This window comes from Rhincodon typus, chromosome 9, assembly GCF_021869965.1.
Source record: "Rhincodon typus isolate 14 chromosome 9, sRhiTyp1.1, whole genome shotgun sequence".
NCBI classification, from domain to species: Eukaryota; Metazoa; Chordata; class Chondrichthyes; order Orectolobiformes; family Rhincodontidae; genus Rhincodon; species Rhincodon typus.
The window spans coordinates 2,107,879-2,128,496 of NC_063340.1; the positions used below are offsets into that span (position 1 = coordinate 2,107,879).

General features: G+C 42.6%; 1 protein-coding gene across 3 annotated transcripts in view; it reads right to left on the minus strand.

Annotated features, from left to right (window-relative positions):
* Positions 1-2,724: 2,724 nt before the first annotated feature.
* Positions 2,725-20,618, minus strand: part of zgc:153169 (uncharacterized protein LOC767799 homolog) — a 41,851-nt gene continuing 23,957 nt past the window's right edge. The window contains exons 5-11 of one of the 3 annotated variants that reach the window (XR_007262891.1): positions 19,494-19,532; positions 19,296-19,384; positions 17,762-17,777; positions 13,291-13,361; positions 12,233-12,337; positions 6,038-6,280; positions 2,725-5,558 (exon numbers count right to left, since the gene is read on the minus strand). Coding sequence is in view for 2 of the 3 variants with exons in the window: in XM_048601119.1 (XP_048457076.1) it covers positions 6,173-6,280; positions 12,233-12,337; positions 13,291-13,361; positions 17,762-17,777; positions 19,296-19,384; positions 19,494-19,532 (428 nt within the window). In the remaining variant the exon portion in view is untranslated. Of the gene's footprint in view, positions 6,281-12,232; positions 12,338-13,290; positions 13,362-17,761; positions 17,778-19,295; positions 19,385-19,493; positions 19,533-20,618 lie in introns of all 3 variants that reach the window. The other 2 variants (XM_048601120.1, XM_048601119.1) reach the window with 2 other exon arrangements.

Consider the following 20,618-nt stretch of genomic DNA (forward strand, 5'->3'; position numbering starts at 1 on the left):
AGCATTCCAACTTCTCCAATCTATCTTGATTACTGAAGTTTCTCATTCCTGGAATCATTCTCGTAAACAACTTCTGCATGCACTTCAATCCCTTCAAATCCTTCCTGAAGCGTGGAATCAATAATCAAGTCTCAGTAATGATGACCATAAAACTATCTTGATTGTTGTAAAAACCTACCTGTTTCACTAATGTCCTTGAGGGAAGGAAATCTGCCATCCTTGCCTGATCTGGCCTACATGTGACTCCAGATCCACAGCAAAGAGGTTGATTCTCAATTACCTTCCGAAATGACCCAAGTGAAACACTCAGGTGAACGGCAACAAAAGCTCGCCTCACTCCTGATGGTCAAATTCCAGAAAAGGTTTAGGTGAAGAGTGTGTAGGGAGTAAAGTTGCTTGGATGGCTGTTTCAAAAAGCCCAGCGCAAAACATTGAATGGCCATCTGTGCTGTGTCATTCTATGGTGCAAGATCAAGTCTTAAACATTTCAAAATTATATGTCTTGCAACATGTATCAGACAACAAATGTGTTTCCTCACTTTCTGAAGTTCTTAGTTCCTAAGATTGCAATATTACTACTACTGTTTGGATGATTGATATACCAAGCACATGAGAGCACCACCAGCTGTAAGGAATGTGTGTGAGCTGCTCTGACATTCTGTGCTTACACATGAACTTCCAGTTTCAGAAGCAGCTGCCATGCATGGAGTTTGCAGGTCTGGGCGCCTGAGAAAGTTTAGTGCAAGCTCCTCACTATGCCACATAGCAGTCTGACTTGGAAGTATATTTGCAGTTCCTTCACCATCACTGGATCAAGACGCTGTAACATGCTCCCTGTAACACACAGCCTGAAGCAATTGAAGATGTTGGCTCACTACCACCTTCTCAAGTAGGAATGGGAAATAAATGCTGGCCTTGCAGTGACACCCACTTCCTGTAAATGAACTGAAAGAGATAGATACAACTGTTAGCATCAGTTGCTTAGGTCAAAGTTATCTCAGTGCAATGCCCAATGGCACCAAAAGTGACCATGTTAGATCATTATCCCAGGACTCATTAGAACTCCAGTATTATTGTTGAGAATAAGTGGAACAGATCACCTCCATTTTAAGTTACCTCCCACATGTCAGATATTTAAAGCTTTTGCAAAACCACAGTGAAATGTATAACTGATTCTGTGCCTCACTTAGCCTACTGGTGTTGGAGATTTTCATAATAGGTGTGTTGCAAGATTTCTGTCCCCATTCATGAAGAAGCCTCTTTCTCACTGGGCTTCTGAAAGCAAAACAGCTTGGTACACAAAACAGGTCAGTCACAGAAATAAAGGTATAACCAATGGATTAAAAAAAATACATAGTATTTGGCCACAAAAACAACTGCCAGTGTAATCTAATACCTGCAAGTATCTTAAAACCCACAGTAACCATGGTCAGTCCAATATGTCAACGGGGAGAGAGGAATTACCACAGATCAGGCTGAAGTATCACACTGGTATGAAAGAAATGCTTGCACTTCAGTCACGTTTTTCATAACCACAGAATCTTCCAAAGTGCTTGTCAAATAATTGTCTTTTTAATTTTCTAATCCATGCATCCCGCATTCAAGGGGTTTTGACTTATAGAGTCATAAACAGCATGGTAACAGACCCTTCGGTTCAGTTCATCCATGCCGACCAAATATCCTACATAAATCTAGTCCTATTTGCCCGCATTTGGCCCATATCCCTTTAAACCCTTCCTTTCATATACCCGTTTTAATGCCTTTTGAATGTTGTAATTGTACCAGCGTCCACCACTTCCTCTGGAAGCTCATTCCATACACGTACAATTGCTTTAGGCATCATTATCAGGCCTGGGTCAATCATATTAACGTGATCAGCACACCCTGCCATTCTAAAACTACCATTAGATCATCCTGCAGGACAAAGATAACCTTGAGATTGTTTTCCTTGTTACCAATAATCTGTATATTAACAGCCTCAACAAGTACAACAACCTCATGATGATGACTGAGACAATTTCTTCAGTCATTCCTCCTCTGTCTCCATGGCCACTGGTGTTCAATTTAGTCAGTCCTGTACCCTCATCCTCCACAGTTTCTCTCCTGTTCCTCACCTTTCCTTGATTCAAATATTTCTAATTTCTCCATAAAGGATATTGGTCCCTGCCTCAAACACTCCCCGCAACAAGGAATTGTGGGGCAACAACAACCAAAAAGGGCAGCACGGTGACTCTTTGGTTAGCACTGCTGCCTCACAGTGCCAGGGAACCGGGTTTGATTCTACTCTTTGGTGACTGTCTGTGCAGAGTTTGCACATTCTCCCCGTGTCTGTGTGGGGTTCCTCTGGGTGCTCTGGTTTCCTTCCACAGTCCAAAGATGTGCAGGGTAGGTAGATTGGCCATATTAAATTGCCCATTGTGTGTAGGTGGATTTACTATGGGAAATGCAGGGTTACAGCAATAGGGTAGGAGGGTGGGTCTGGGTGAGATGCTCTTCAGAGGATCAGTGTGGACTTGATGGGCTGAATGGCCTGATTCCACTCTGTACACATTCTATGAACCCTGCATCTTAAAGGTATTAACAACGAGGTGACAGAGGGTGCACTGAAACCTCTCTTCACTCTTGGACAGTTTGATATTAAAAAGTGATATGATCATTTAAATAAATAAATATTTCACTGTGTATAACTTGGTGTGACAATTAAGCCAGTCAGATTCCTTAAGCTAACAAGAAGACAGTTTTATTTGCAATATTCACCCAAGAAAAGCAGCAGAAATTAACTAAAGGTTTAAAAGGTACAAATATATCCAACAGTTCAGTAGTACAAAATAAAACAAAAACGCAATTCCCCTCGCTGCCTCCTCATGTATGCAAAAGATACCCCAGAAATTTGTAGAGTATAAGATCTTAAGTCAGTGGCATACTGGACAGTGAAGATGATTATCTCAGAACAGGGCCTTGATCAGATGGGCCAATGGGTGAGGAGTGGCAGATGGAGTTTCAGATAAATGTGAGGTGTTGCATTTTGGTAAGGCAAGCCAGGGCAGGACTTACACACTTAATGGTAAGGCCCTGGGGAGTGTTGCTGAACAAAGAGACCTAGAGGTGCAGGTGCAAAGTTCCTTCAAAGTGGAGTCACAGGTAGACAGGATAGTGAGAAAGGTCCTTCTTGGTCAGTGTATTGAGTATAGAAGTTGGAGGTCATGTTGTGGCCGTACAGGACATTGGTGAGGCCTCTTTTAGAATACTGCGCAATTCTGGTTTTCCTGCTATAGGAAAGATGTTGTTAAACTTGAAAGAGAGTGCAGAAAAGATTTACAAGGATGTTGCCAGAGTTGAACGGTTTGCGTTATAGGGAGAGGCTAAACAAGTTGGGTTTTTTTCCCTAGAACATCAGATGCTGACGGGCGATCTTATAGAGGATTATAAAACCATGAGGGGCACGGATAGGGTGACTAACCAAGGTCTTTTTCCTAAAGAGGGGCAAGTCCAAAACTAGAGGGCATAGGTTTAAGGTTCGAGGAGAAAGATTTAAAAGGAACCTAAGGGGCAACTTCTTCACACAGATGGTGGTGCGTGTATATGGCATGAGCTGCCACAGAAGGTGGTGGGGGCTGGTACAATTACAACATTTAAAAGGCATCTGGATGGGTATATGAATAGGAAGGGTTTAGAGGGATAAGGGCCAAATGCTGGCACATGGCACTGGGTCAGATTGGGATGGCTGGTTGTCATGGAGGATTTGGACTGAAGGGTCTGTTTCCATGCTGCATGACTTTGACTCTAAGGTCTTCAGAAAATACAAAAAAAAGAGAGGAGCAAGCTGTTCCCTCTATGGCAGTTTCTCTTTGACTGTCTCTTTGGTTCAGTCACCTCTGAAAGCTTTGTTGACTGAGTGACTCTATTATGCAGCTTGCATTCGCCACAAGTCTAACATTTTTGGCTTATTATGAAGTTGAGTAGAGTATTCATGAATTGAAAGGCAGGAAGTTATAATTTGTTGGTAAAGAGGATTGTGGGGAAAAAGAGTGCCGTGATCCCTTTAAGAGCTTCTGCTTTGTCTGTACTTGGAAGTTTATAAATGCAGGTGCACAGTGTGCCCGAATGGAAACATTTTGTATAGAACAGCCAAGCAACATTTTTACCAAGACACCAAGTTTGAATTTGGCCAATTAATTTCAACAAAGCACCGAGATACAGAAAGCCAACTGGATTTAAATCTGATCGTGTTGACCACCTGAAATCAATCATAATCAACTCCTTATAATATGTTATTAAGGGTCCACAAGACAAGGGCATTTGGAAAATCGGAGAAAGCAAGCCTGCCATCTGAAAGATAAGCTCCGAGCTCTCATAAGAAATCGCTAAGCTCGCTAAGAAAGAGCACCATCTAATCAATAAAAGGTACCACAGCATTTTAGCTAAGAGTCTTCACAGAGGAAACATCCCTGACAGGAGAATCAGTGAAAGAAAGGCATTTGGGGCGTGACATCAGCAGAAGGTAGAGAGTTTCAGAAGACACAGTCAGTATGAATTTGGAGAGATTAAGTTTTAGTTTATTGTCGTCTGATTATTTGGGTTTATATAAGTGAGACTTGTGTTTATTTGAACAGCATTCCAGTAGAATTTAGTGCAGTTAGGGAATAGTTAGTAGTTTGAGAGGGAATTGTTTGGTTTGTTAGTAATTCTGTTAATTTGTTCATTGTTAGTGTTAAATAAATAAGTTGTTTCTTGTTATTTATAAAATGGATCAGGGATTTTCTTTCCTTTAACCAATCTTTTAATGGATTAGGAGGGGAAAGGCAAGCTTTTCTGGATGTTTTGGGGTAATTATTAGAAGGGAACCTCTAATTCTGTTATAGAAGATTGGGGCTTGTGGTTTGGCTTAGTTAACAGCCTTAGCTTTGAAAAGTATTCTTTTGAAAATCTATATCAGAGTAGTTGCTCAGTAGTACAGACTTGAGCATTACTGAAAAAAGATGCTGTTGAGGCTGTTACCTATGTAAATATATCCAGCCAGTTCTGTGTGTATATCTCAATTCATCCACACGACATCATAAATTAATACTTTCAATAACACATCTTCATAAAAGACATGTGTGATGTCTTAGTGACAGTGTGAATTGATACTCCAGTGTCACAGCTTTCTACCACAAGAAATAAATTTCACTTCCTCAGTCCTTCATTTGATCATGAGTGACTTGCTGTGTCGGCAAGACTCCATTCTCAGCCAAAACCATCCCACTCATTCGGCAAAGTGATGACGCAATCATAAGACAGTACATGATATATTCAGTTTCAAGTCTCTTCAAGCATCTCTCATCACACTGTGTTCTGATTCATTCATAAATAAAGCTGGAGTTGCTCAATGCGATGCAGTGACTGGGGAAGGCTGGGAAGAGTTGAAGGTGAGTATATTGCGCCAGGCTTGGAGATCTCTAAGCAGATGTCAAAGTCTTGAATAATGATCAGTTTGGACAGGGATGAGAAATTTCTTCAGAGAGTTGAGAACCTTTGGAATACTCCAGCACTGACAGTGGTAACTGCTCAGTTGATTGCTATATTCAAGACAAAATAACAATATTTTTGGACACAAAGGCAATCAAGGAAAACACAAACAAGACTAAAAAAGTCACTTTGAAGTACAAGATCAAACACACTCTTATGGAATAGCTGAGCAGGGTCAGGGAATTGTAGGGTATATACAGTACTTCATCTTCCTCCATTCTTATGATTCAGAATGGGGGCTTTCATTTCAGGCATCGCAGCAGTTAATATAGACTGGTTGTCAATACAATTAAAAGATCAGCAGGTTCTAAAACAGAATAGGAAAATTCTTCAGTTTTGTCACTGAACAAAAGAAGGGCTGAGCAGATTAAAGACAAAAGCCTGGCATCATATCCTTTGGGAACCTTGAGGCTATGGGCAATAAAGCTGGCTTTGCCACTAGCTTTCAGATTTAAAGAAAGATCTAGAAGTGAACAAACAGCATATATCTGAGCATTGTCACGTCTAGTACTTTCCACTCCAAACTGACCTGACAGTTCCAACAGCTTGCTTTTGAACCTGCATCAAACCTGATAGGATAGAGCTGTGACATGACAGATTGCAGTGTTTTTTTCACAAGGTTTTGGAAGAAGTATCAGCTTTTTCAGAATTGCACTGATGTTTGCTAATCTAACTGTACATGAGGGCAGCTCTGTCTTTGTTCCACTGTTTCCATTCCATGAGCCCAGAATGTATACGGAAAAGGGACAGTTGAAGCAGCACCAACTTCACCCTGTGTGGGGGGAAAAAAAAACCTTTAGAACCTGCATCATTCAGTTCTCAGAATATCCCACACTTCCAAAAGTACCTTTTTGGCTGAAAATCACTCTGGTTGAAGCCCTGAAAAGCACAACATAGATATAGAGATAGTGGGAACTGCAGATGCTGGAGATTCTGAGATAACAAGGTGTAGAGTTGGATGAACACAGCAGGCCAAGCAGCACCAGAGGAGCAGGAAAGGTTTGTTTGTTCCCTTAAATGATTCTTCCTGGAGTAGGTATATCAATTATGACAAGATTTCATGTATTTTGTTGGTGATGAGAAAAGTTTCTAAAATGCAGCATATTACGGAGCTGCAAACAGTTCACAGAATCTCAGTGGCATCACTCAGTCCTCAGCATCAAAAACCTCAAACCTCACTAACAGACTCAAGCACGTCATCTGGGATGGCACTAAGGAATTGCTGCGTTGTCAGAGGCTCAGCTTTTCTGGAAGAGACACCAGACCAAGTTCCTGGCTGATGGTTTCTATGGTTCAGCAGACGGGGCTCCACAATCTACAATACTCTCTCTAGGAAGGGTCACCGGACCTGAAACGTTAACTCTGTTTTCTCCTTCACAGATGCTGCCAGACCTGCTGAGCTTTTCCAGCAACTTTGTTTTTGATACTCTCTCTAGGTCTCTCTTCTGTGTTCAATGTTCTCCTTCAAGCCAACCTTTCCCATTTAGCTTCTGGCCCCTCCTCCTGATATACCTCCTTTCCTGGCTTGGAACTTAACAATTACTCCTGTGAGGTGCCTTGAGATTTTTTTCAGCACCTTAAAAAGATGCTGTACAAATTCAAGTAGCTGTTATTGTGCAGGAAGCAATATAATCCCTTGGCACTATTTGAGGAGCTAGAGTGTTGACCATGCTTTTCTGGGTAAGCTACTTGCCACCCTTTGGGGAGGATAGCTCAGAGGTAGGGACAGGGACACTCTTCAGAAACCAGGCAGCAATCCTCCTCCCTGCCAGGCAACATCAGTGCGCAAGTGCTGCATGACTCCGCCAGACACTTTTCCTGTCCCTATCTTAACTTTGCTTGCTACCAGGTTTTGCCTAATGCTCCCAGCACCCTCTCCACAAAGGTTTATTAATTTTTTTAAAGAAAACATTTGGAATAATCACAGCCTTTTCAAAGGCCAACAAAACCACTATCTTCTTTTGTGACTATTGCCTGTTAATGTTCCCAATAATCCTTGTTCTTTAAACTCTCAGAGCTTCTGCAAGTCAACGTCTCTCACCTCCCCAGGGATAGTAAATCCGACAAATACATAGTTAGTTAATAACTTTGTGGTCAATTAACTATTTCCTACAATCAAAGAATATTAAAACAAATGGAAAACTGAAAGCACTGATAAAAGATAAATGTTGATTCATTCCACCTATCCAAAGTAATCCTTCTCCAAAATAATCTTGCATTGTATTTTAATGCTTCAGTTAACAACAAAAATAATCTCTCACTTCAACTCCACAGCACCACCGTTATAGAAAAATAACAATTTTACATACAGAATCATACACCCTGTTCTGGGTGCCACACTTTAGGAAGAATGTGATGGTATTTAAGAATGCACAGAAAAGATTCTTGAGAATGGCTCTATGGTCAAGGCACTTCAACTACAATGACAGACTGGACAGATTGGGGCGGTTTTCTTTGAAAAAGAGAAGACTGAGAGGAGATTTGACCAAGGTGTTCAAAACGATGAGGGAGTTTAGACAGAGCAGACAGGGAGAAATTGATCCCATTGGTGAAAGGATCAAGAACAAGAAGGTACAGATTCAAACTGACTGGCAATTCAAGCAACAGTGATACGAGCAGAAACATTTTCACATAGCAAGTTGTTCAGGTCTGGAATGCACTACTTAAGTGTCAAGAGGGGACTGGATTATCTAAATAGGAAGATTGTGCTGGGTAACTGAAAAAGTGGGGAAGTGGCTATTGGTAAAGTGCTCCTATTGACAGCAGGGGGACAGATGTGATAGGGGAAATGGTCTCCATCTGTTCTAGAACAATTCTGTGACTCCGAGTACACCTCTGCCATTTTTTTTTGTGTTTCCAGCTTCTATTTCCAACTTTTGAGAGTGTAAGAGCATCTGTACACTGGCTGAATTCTGCTTTAATTTGACTGATCCCCATATGATCCTGTGCTGATGGACACAATCATACAAAACAGCATATAATGTTAATAGGAAATTTTCCCTGGATATTGCAATGTGCTGCTCATACATTATCTCTAAGGTTTACTGTCAGTGATTTGTGTGATGGATCATATTTCAACAACATGCTAACGTCACTTCAAGGGGAATTAGTACCTTGGCGGTACATCATTTGAGCACTGCTGGAACAGAAAAAGCATGCGTCAATGCTTATTTCGGACTCATCAGGACAGGATCACAAAAATACCAAATTTCAAGGGAATAACAATTAATACTTCATGAGAAATGAAGGTTGATTTGTCAGCAAGTTGGCAATGATTGGTCAAAACATTGCCATGGCCAACGCATTAGGGAGCCATTGTTCCCTACACTCTTATTTGATCAATGAATTTGCAATTTCTGGACAAATTCTTTCTGTGTGAGGAAGACAGGTCTTATTTCACCCAACTACAACACATGGGCAACATGGGATCTACCACCCATGCAAATAAGTTGAGTATTGTCTATACTCAAACAAACCTAGCTCGCAAAACATAGAACATAATGTCTAATGTTAAATATAATTCTGTGATTGGACAACACTTGTGGAGAAATCCCAAGTATGCTAATAGTTACTTTCAAATTGATTGTTAATGTATCAGTCAAATATGTTACTATGTGGGAGTAACTATGATTCATATGGATGGGTCTCCCATAGAACCCTTGCCTGGCTGATTACCACTAGTTGTTTTCATACATTAATGTCTACTACATTGTCTGTGCTGCCGTGCCAGTGATAGCAGTTCTTTTGATGCTGACGGACTAAATGACCTGGAGAGAAAAACGCGAGATGGCCATTTGATCCATGTGGATCGTGATACTCTGCAGTGCCTAGTATCAATTTAGATAACAAGGTGTAGAGCTGCATGAACACAGCAGGCCAAGCAGCATCAGAGGAGCAGGAAGGCTGACGTTTCGGGCCTAGACCCTTGTTGTGAATGGAGGGTTTTAATAACCCACTTTAATTTGGACAGAAAAAGTGTGCCGGAGAATGAACCTCCCTGGAAGTACATACATGGTAGCAATCTGCAAAAAGTGCCGATGCCACGTTGGGTCCAACAAGGCCACCAGCACTAACAAGAAATCCAGTTCCATGTAGACAGGAGACCTGAAGAGACACCCAACGGACTTTGTCTTATTTCTGACAATGAAGTGGATGCAGGTGTCAGGTCCAGAGGACCTAATGTCAGAGTAGATGTTGACATGCCTGTTATGAGAGTGGACATGGGGTGGCCCACCCAATGGAGAGTAGTATGAACAGAGATGCTAACCTTCTGCAATAGTAGGTACAAAGTGTTGGGCAAGATTAATGTGACTGACGCGGGTAACATTTGATGTGATGGAATATATTGAGCCTACAGTAATTCAGCTAACCTACGACTGTATCACAGAGAGACGTTGTCATACATTACTCCATTTACAAGTTATTTTGCACATTGTCTGATTCATTCCTTCCAATGATAGGTGCCTCTTGTGTCCACTTAATTAAGAAACATCAAATTAAGAATATTAGAATTAGGTAATCCAAATGCAATAAGAGCAAGGAATATCATGCGATAGCATGTCATTATGTTAAATATAATGGAAGAGGATCAGCAAAACATCTTGCATCCTTTGAATGTTCTTTGTGCGAGTTAACATAGACAACTAAAATTGGCCTTGACCAACACAAATGCCATAGACATGTGGCACTGTGCAACCAGCAATATTTGGAAACCTTTAATTCAAAGAAATAGTAAAGAAATTAATAAAGAAATCTGTAGCATCCTAATTGCAAAAACACCAAGACAAATTTCTGATAAATGTACGGCATTGCAGAACACTTGCATGGCTGCCCAACCGCCTCTGTATGATGAGATTGGCAAAGATAACATGGAGGTTGCCCTCCAGGATGACACGGATACTTAGGAGGTGGTCACCCAAGAATCAAAAGGATCATTGGTCCTCCATCTAACATCCCTAAACACCTCAATGCAGATGATCAATGATCCCGGGCTGAAGAACTTTTAAGGAAAAGGGTGATCTTGAGGTCAGAGTGCTGGAGTTAGGGCTACTGGAAAGTATCACAGACTTCTTAATAACCCAGGGTGAACCAGCTAAAATTAATCCCAGGCCAATAGATTGAAATGTGAGAGAGTCTAGAATGGACAGCAGGGAGAAGAACACTGGTGCGAAAAAAAACTGATAGGCCAAAAAGAAAAAGGAGGGTCAAAACAAAAAATTCAGAAATGAAAACAGAAATTGCTGGAAAACTCTCAGCAAGTCTAGCAGCATCTGTGGAGAGTTGGCAGAGCTAACGTTAGGGCGGCTGTCAATGTAACACATCACATGAAATGATCTAAGTGTCTTTGGACAACTGAACAGAACAATTTCTAATTCTAGTTCTCAGTTGGTGGGGGAAAATCTGTTGCTTGTTCAATGAGACCTTTTAACCCTCCTATGTCTTTTTTTTCCTATTCCCTGTTAGATCAGCATTGCTGCCAGAGTTGTCTTCATGTCAGTGAGCAACATAAAAATTCACAGTAAACGCTTCCTGGAGTGTCCCTCAAGGTAGCTCACTAATGCTTGATGGTGATTAAGTTTTTCAGATGCAGGGATCTGCTCTCTGCAGAAGAAAGGAATTTGTCTGGACATTACAACTTTTCTGAATAAACAAAATCACAGGGGACAATGGGTCCCTGTGCCACAGCAACATCTTGATCAATCACAGTCAACTTATCAATGATTCAGCATCCCTTTCCTCATTAAGGATATTTACCAGTTTTAAAATCTCCCCACCCTGGCCTCATCCCATGTCCAACCGTCTCTCATCCCTGCTTCCTTGACCTGATACAACCTGTCCATCTTCTCTCCCACCTATCCGCACCCTCCTCACCTCACTGACCAATCCTCACCACTGCCTACCTGCACTCACCTATCACCATCCCACCTACCTTCCCCAGCCCCAACCCTCCTCTCTCTCTTTATTTCCCAACTTCCTTCACCCTCCCGATTTCTGAAGAAGGGTCCTGACCCAAAACGTCAACTTTCCTGCTCCTCTGATGCTGCCTGGCCTGCTGTGTTCATCCAGCTCTACATTGTGTTATCTCCGACTCCAGCATTTGCAGTTCTTGCTATCTCTGAACAATATATTATTGCTGCCTTTGAAGTGTGATATTCTTGCTTCTGTCCTGATAAGTACAAGACCAAACACACAGCAGCATGTGTCTTCTTTCAGCAAGACCTGAAAGGAAATTGTCTGACAGGCAGATAATTAATGATTACTCAGATTATTTGAAATCTATGTCAGTGTTTACATCTAACACATAACACAAAGAATAGTCATTTCTGTACATGTTCTAAATTTTCAAAAATTAAAATTCAATCTTTTGGAAGCATCACCTCTTGCTTACGGACAATGTGCTTCTGTTGAGCTGACTGAAACCAGAAAGACAAATTTCTAGTCAACACAGTGTGGAGCTGGAGGAAAACAGCAGTCAGGCAGCATCAGAGAAGCAGGAGAGTCGACATTCCGGGTTGGGACCCTTCAGAACTCTGGAAAGACAAATTTCTAGGCTTGATCTATACTCTATGCTGAGTTTAGAGGAGTTGGCTAAGTGTGCTCCAGTCGCATGAACCATCCTGAGGGCAGAGCTCAGCCTGAGCTCCTACTCCAATTGTTAACCCAGGAGGCCTCCTTGAAAATAACTTGTGCAAACTCTCAAACATGAAGCAGTAATAGTGAGTACCTTCATATTCAACGCAATGAGCCCAATTTCAAAGATGTCTTTCTTTCCTACTCTGTTACAAATATCCTGAATTACAGATTGACAAGCATCTGTCGGAGAAAGGCCCTGGAAAAGATGGAGAGAAAAGTTCATAGCCACATCACGTAATGTTGTCAAAGATTCCAATCCTGAGAACAATAATTCCGAAGGTTACAAAAACACAAAGATTGAATAACTGTTTGATAAGTTTTAGTGAAATGTGTGAAATAATATGACTGGGTGATCAAAATATTAATAACAAAAAATAAATTATATGCTCAGTAAAAATTAGCAGCAAGCTTCGACAAAAACGTTCATTTGGAGAAACACACAAGGGAAAATGATATTAACAGTTAACTTGAAGCATAAGAACAAAACTCCAGAATTTAACTGCTCGACGATTGGAGAGCAAAAGGGAATGAATAATAGTGATGCACACAGACTGCTGGTAGAACCTCCACCTGATTTATGTGGGGGCAGCCTGCAGAAGGTAGGGCAGGTTTTCTTTAGTTTTAAATTCCAGGCCCGAACACTGAAGGGGAAACTCCTCTGAGGAAATCATGGGCTGTGTGGGCTATTATTGCCACCCACAACCCGTTGGTGCTTTCAAGAACCTAACAGTCCTCTGTCCCTGCTTTCCCACATTCCAGCCAACCCTCCTGTTGCCTCTGTGACACTATGTCCATTGACTTGATGATCTTCTCACAGCAGGGGGCGAACCTGCTGCCGGCACTTGACAGAACACCCGCGACACAGTGGGATGCCTTTGGTATACTTCAGTTAGCTGACTGGCTATCTGATTCTGATACCAACAATCCCTCCCTACTCCTGTTCCCTACCTCCCTTCCTGCCTCGTAAGAATGGAGTTTGGGTAAAATTCAGCCCAAAGTTTCTTGTGGTGAACAGACAGTATGCTGGCTTTCCTGAAAATTGTGACATCCTTGGGATTGCACAATTGAATAACTCACACTTTTTTCTGCCGATTATTTAATTAAACCACACTCACATCAAACTCTCAAATATGTTTCCGAACACAGTACCTGTTTCATGAGTTGAACAACGTGGAAACTTGGGCAGAAGCACATGATTTTATCTCCATCACCAGTGGCTCCAATTTAAAAAAAAAGAGAAATATTGTTGAAAGTTATTTGAATATAATCATGCGTGTCATCATTTGAAATTGAACTTTTGACATATCCATATTATCACACTGCAATTAACGACGAGGGAATGCATGAAGTAACACGGTGGATGCCATGAACTTGCTGCTTGCTTTCGCTTGTTACCAATTACAGCAAACCATTTACTTCAGGAGACAAGGCCAACTGAGACTAGCATTAACCAAGACCAAAGACCCTATGCTCCCTGTCATATGTCAACAAAATGTGGGTCGGGTGTTCAGTGCAGTGCTAAGGGAGACCTGCACTGTCAAAATTGCTCTCTTTTGGGTAAAATGTTAATTCAAAGCTCTGCTGCAATGTGCATGCAGGTAGGAAATAATTCATGATTATTGAAGAGGCGTGCACAGAAGAACTCTTGTACAATCAATAACACTGTTAGTTTAAAAGGTCATTAACTTCCTTTGTTTGGGAGAACTTGCTCTATTTATACTGGCTGGTGATTTTGACCACATCATAATAGTGACCATGATTCAAAGCTAATGTACTGGATGTAAAAGACTGTGGGTATGCACGGGGACGTAATAAAAAGGCTGAAGACAAGATTTTTTCTAATGATGTCACCATGGAAAGACCATAAGACACAGGAGCAGAAATTAGGCCATGTGGCCATTGAGTCGCTCCGCTGATAAGCTTCTCAATCCCATTCTTCCTGTCCCACAGACCTGACCAGTCCCCCTCCACTGACTCTATTTTCTCCCCCTTGGTCCAGGAACTCCCCACCGACGTCCGTGACACCACCCATACCCTCCACCTCCTCCAAAACATCCGATTCCCTGGTCCCCAACACCTCATCTTTACTATGGACGTCCAGTCCCTATACACTTGCATTCCCCATGCAGATGGCCAAAAGGCCCTCCGCTTCTTCCTGTCCCGCAGGCCCGGCCAGTCCCCCTCCACTGACACCCTTATCCGCTTAGCTGAACTCATCCTCACCCTTAACAACTTCTCCTTCAATTCCTCTCACTTCCTACAGACAAAGGGGGTGGCCATGGGTACTCGCATAGGCCCAAGCTACACCTGCCTCTTTGTAGGATATGTGGAACAATCCCTCTTCCGCAGGTACACTGGCCCTATCCCCCACCTGTTCCTCTGTTACATCGATGACTGTATCGACGCCGCCTCGTGCTCCCACGAGGAACTTGAACAATTCATCCACTTCACTAACACCTTCCACCCCAACCTTAAGTTCACCTGGACCATCTCCGATACCTCTCTCTCCTTCCTGGACCTCTCTGTTTCCATCTCTGGCAACCACCTGGAAACCGATATCCATTTCAAGCCTACCGACTCCCATAGCTACCTTGAATACACTTCCTCTCACCCACCTTCCCGCAAAAATGCCATCCTCTATTCCCAATTCCTTCGCCTCCGCTGCATCTGCTCCTGAGATGAGGCATTCCACTCCCGGACATCCCAGATGTCCTTGTTTTTCAAGGACCGCAATTTCCCCTCCACACTGGTCAAAAATGCCCTCGACCACATCTCTCGCATTTCCCGCAACTCATTCCTCACACCCTCTCCCCGCAGTAACAGCCAAAACAGAATCCCCCTCGTCCTCACGTATCACCCCACCAACCTCCGGATCCAACGCACCATCCTCTGACACTTCCGCCACCTGCAATCTGACCCCACTACCAAAGACATTTTTCCCTCTCCACCCTTATCCGCTTTCCGGAGGGACCGCTCTCTCTGTGACTCCCTTGTCCGCACCACACTCCCCACCAGCCCCACCATCCCCGGCACTTTCCCTGCAACCGCAGGAAGTGCTACACCTGCCCCTGCACCTCCCCCCTCACCTCCATCCCAGGCCCCAAGAAACCCTTCCACAACAAACAGATGTTCATCTGCTAATGTGGTATACTGTATCCGCTGTTCCCGATGTTGCCTCCTCTACATCGGGGAAACCAAGCGGAGGCTCGGAGACCACTTTGTGGAACACCTATACTCGGTCCGCGACAAACGACTACACCTCCCAGTCGCGAACCACTTCAACTCCCCCTCCCACTCCTTGGACGACATGTCCATCCTGGGCCTCCTCCAGTGCCACAACGATGCCACCCGAAGGTTGCAGGAACAGCACCTCATTTCGCTTGGGAACCCTGCAGTCCTATGGTATCAATGTGGACTTCGCAAGCTTCAAAATCTCCCCTCCCCCTACCGCATCCCAAAACCAGCCCAGCTCGTCCCCACCTCCCTAACCTGTCTGTCCTTTCTCCCACCTATCCACTCCTCCCACCTCAACCCCCACCCCCACCTACCATCTACCAGCCTCATCCTCGCCTCCTTGACCTGTCCATCTTCCCTGGACTGACCAACCCCCACCCTAACTCCCCACCTATACTCACCTTTACTGGCTCCATCTCCGCCTCCTTGACCTGTCTGTCTCCTCTCCACCTATCTGCTCCTTTATCCATCTTCCATCCGCCTCCCCCTCTCTCTCTATTTATTTCAGAATCCCCTTCCCCTCCTCCATTTCTGAAGAAGGGTCCAGGCCCAAAACGTCAGCTTGCCTGCTCCTCTGATGCTGCTTTGCCTGCTATGTTCATCCAGCTCTACACCTTGTTATCTCAGATTCTCCAGCATCGGCAGTTCCTACTATCTCTCTCAACCCCATTCTCCTGCTTTCTCCCCGTAGCCCTTGATTCCCTTGACAATCAAGAGCCGATCTATCCCTGTCTTAAAAATACTCAATGACCTGGCTTCCACAGCCTTCTGAGGCAGTGAATCCCATAGATTCACCACTCTCTGGCTGAAGAAGTTTCTCCTTATCTCTGTTCTAAAGGGTCTTCCCTTTACTCTAAGGCTGTGCTCTTGGGTCCTAGTCTCTCCTGCTCATAAAAACATCTTCCCAACATCCACTCTGTCCAGGCCATTCAGTATTCTGTAAGTTTCAATTAGATCCCCCCCCTCATCCTTCTAAACTCCATCAAATATAGACCCAGAGTCCTCAAACGTTCCTCATATGTTAAGCTTTTCATTCCTGGGACCATTCTTGTGAACCTCCCCTGAACCTGCTCCAGGGCCAGCACATCCTTTCTGAGATATGGGGCCCAAAACTGCTCACAGTAAAGTATCAAGTAGAAGTCAGGTATTGTGCAATTTGCAGAGTCAGAAAAGTGAAGGTCCATCCTTTACTCCAAACCACACATGCCACTGAGCCAATTACAGAGTGACATTGAAACAGACTGGAAGCAAATTTCTTGGGACCTCTCTTGCCTCATGAAGACGTTGACCATGGGAAAATTGTAATGGAGCAAGTGAGAAAAATAATTTGGGAATGAGTGAGGGCTTCTGCTGGAGTCTGTATCAAATGAGGAGATGGTGGTTTACTGATCATGTCACTGGATTTCTAATCCAGGCAATTCCTCTGGAGGAATAGGTCCAAATCCCACCAGGTGATCCAGTGGAAATTGAAACTAATTAATAGGATCAGTGATGGTGGCCACAAAACTAATATAAATGGTCATAAAACCCACTTGGTTTACTGATGCCCTTTAGGGAAGGAAATCTACTGTCCTTACTTGATCTGGCCTACAGGTAAATCAAGAACCACAGCAATGTGGTCAAATATCCACAAGATACACAGTTCAAGTGCAATTCAGGTCAGGCAACCAAAGCTGGCCTTACCAGCGATGCCCACATCTCACAGAAGACTAAATATTTGCAAAAACCTGAACAATCACTGAAATTAAAATGAACATAGAGACCACCACATCTGCTTTCACAGCTGTTCATGCTGGGAGTGTTTCTGTGCAGATGGTTTCAGAGGTCTGAATTACCCTTAAACAACTGGAAGGCAGACATGGCACATACTAAACAATAATATTCCCAAGGATGGAAAAACAGATTTTAAGCAAGGATAACCATATAGATATAATGATCAAAACTACCGAAAAAAACATTTCTTCTACCAAGTGCTACATATTCAACCACTTCATTAAATACTGAAGCTTAATAGAGCCAAATAAAACTATAAATCATTAACAAAGTATCAGCTATTGCTTAAGGAGTTATGGGGACACTGGAACAGAAAACTGTCCTTACAAATAAAGAAACTAACAGTCTACATCGTACAATTGCATTTTCTGCCTTGCAATTTGCAAACATACTGCCAATTCGTGTTTTGCTATTAAGACAAACCTATCTTTTAGAGAAACTTGAAATGGCTAACAGCTTCTTTCCGACATCTCAAAGTCTGTAGTTTATTCTTGTCATTAGATGTTGTATTGTGAATGTTTTAAGTTTATGTAATTATTACTTAACAGGGATGACTTCTGACGCATTATGAATAACCAGAGATGAAGCATGCCACTGATTTTCTAACACATACCTGCAGCGGCTCCTGCCTAGAAAGAGTAACAATTGTCACGGGCTGATTGTGATCCAATTATCTTGAAAATAAAAGCAAACCAGGAGGAAAAAAAACAATAATTTGATAAATATTGTAATTTGTAGGTTCACAATTTAATTTTCATCCCATTTATGATCCCTGAACCAGTGTTTCCTAGTCAAAATGGGAAGCAGGTATCCTTGTTCTAGATCGATGCTTGCTCTGCAAATGTCATGTTATCAGTCACTAAAGGGTGCTTAAAAAACATCCACCAACTTGTTATCCCTCACAAAATGCTTTATTTACCCAAGTGAGCAAAACATGTGGAATTGTTACAGGTCCCAACTAATGGCGCGGACATGCAAGGACAAATGTCACCATTGGTAGGCAGGGAAATTTACTTTCAACAAAACACCTGGGATTAAAGAGACAGCCACATAGCCACCAGGTTTTTCCTCAGAATTCCAAACGCACAGCAACATTGTTGACCTAACTGATCTCTGAATGGCACCATTGAAAATTGCTCTGGACAAGTCAAACAGATTAATTGGACATAGCACCGCATAACAGCCTAGGCACTGACTACTATAATGGCACACCCTGCTCGTTTGGCCATGTATTACCAGTTTCGGTGGGGGTCAAAGACCTATAACTCCCTCCATATGGTGTTGCAGCTGTACTGACACAAGTTGGACTGCAGTGCTTCAGGCGGCGGCTCAACATCAAACTCTCAAGGTCATTTGCAGAAGGGCAATAAATACTGGTCTTACCAGCAATGCCCACATCCCATGAATGAACCTTAAGTAACAAGGTCCCCACATCCATAACAAATTCATGCTAGCATGGCTTTAATCTGTTTATTCAGGGAATGTGACCAGATACCTGTGTGAAAGCTGCAATGATATATCATGAAAACAAAAAGCAAAATACAGCGGACACTGGAAATCAGTGAAGAAACAGTGGCGGCTCAAGGATGGTGGCTCAATGGTTAGCACTGCTGCCTCACGGTACCAGTGACCCATGTTTGATCCTACCCTCAGGCAACTGTCTGTGTGGAGTTTGCACATTCTCCCCGTGTCTGCATGGGTTTTCTCTGGGTGCTCTGGTTTCTTCCCACAGTCCAAAGATGTACAGGCAAGGTGGATTAGCCATGGAAGATGCAGGGTTACAGGGATGCTCTTCAGTGGGTCGGTATGGACTTGATGGGCAGAATGGCCTAGTTCCACACTGTAGGGATTCTATGAATTACATGGTGCTGGGAAATGTTGAGCAAGTCTAGTAACGTGTGGAGAGAGAAGGTCAGTCCTGAAATCTTAACTTGGTTTTTCTCCCCAAGATGCTGACCAAACTGCTGAGTGTATCCGGCATTTTCTGTTTTTATAGCATTTGGCAACACTGCATCCTAAAAGGACTATGTCACTATCACTTTCAAATTGGGTTATGAAGGCATTGTCAAATATTAATCAACATTAACACAAGTGAAAAGACTCTTCTCATTTGGCATCTTCAGATTGAAATTGTGGAAGGTACTTGCCCGATTGTCTGCATACAGGCCACATCCAGGCAAAGGTGAATCACCAACTCGCCCAGGGTCTTTGAATGGAGCTCCAGATGTTGATACACCTTCACAGTTCGAGGCAAAACCATTGAAAGCAGGTTTTAAATGAAAAGTAATTTCTGGATCAGACTAAAGAAAAACTATAATCTCTAGCTACTTCAGAATTGTACATACCTACAGTTATATTCCCCTCCTGATCCAAGACAATCAGACCTAATAACAAACCAAAGAAAATATTATATTGAACTATCTGAGAAATATTAGTCTTGGACACCATGTATACTGCAACTAATTCCTTCAAACGTAACACTTCTTTCAAAATACATTAAGTTGTTAAACATTTTATTCTCCTAGTTTTGGAGATCTGCCATTTCCCCATTTTGAATTTTGTGTGCCACAAGTTTATTTAATGTAAATATTGACTCTTGGTGGTTCTTTGGAGAAGATAGTTGCAGTGGTATAACTAGTAATCAAGCCTAATGAATAATGCCAGATATTAATACCAGAATGATGCTCTGTGAACACTGACACAAATCGCACAATAGTTAGTGGAATTTAAATTCAATTAAGTGATATAAAGGGTGTGCAGAAGCAAAGAGACCTGGGTTCCCAACCTTTCCAATAGTGCGTCGTAACATGTGCGAACAGGTTGATTAAACATATCTACAACATGCTCTGCTTCATACATAAGGGCATAGAGTCTAAGAGCAGGTAATGTGGAGTGTTTAAAATACACTGGTTAGACCTCGGCTGCAGTGGTGTGTATAGTTCCGAGTGCAACACTATGACGGATGCGAATGCAGTGGAGTGTGTAGAAAAGTTAATGAGGATGACTCCAGGGATGAGTTAGTTCAGTGATGAGGTAAGATTGGAGAAGTTGGGACTATTTTTCCTTGGAGAAGGCTAAGGGGAGACATGATAGAAGTTTTCAAAATCATGAGGGAGCTGACAGACTAGATGGGGAGAAACAATTGCCACCCGTGAATGGACGGAGAACCAGACAGTACAGTTTAAAAGCATTTTGCAAGAGAAGCAAATGTGTTGTGTGAAAGAAACAGTAAATAGTTAGGGTAAGGAATGGAGTGTCTGGAAATGTGATGGAGGAAGGTTCAATTGAGGCATTCAAGAGGCACTGGATGATTACTTAAATAGAAACAAATGTTCAGGGTTATGGGACAAAAGGCAGGAGAGTGACATGAAGTTAAAATGCTCAGACAGGCAGTGAAAACATGAATGGCCTCTTTCTGCACCTGTCAAGATGTAATGGGATTTAGGAATAGCACAGGAAAATAGTTAGCC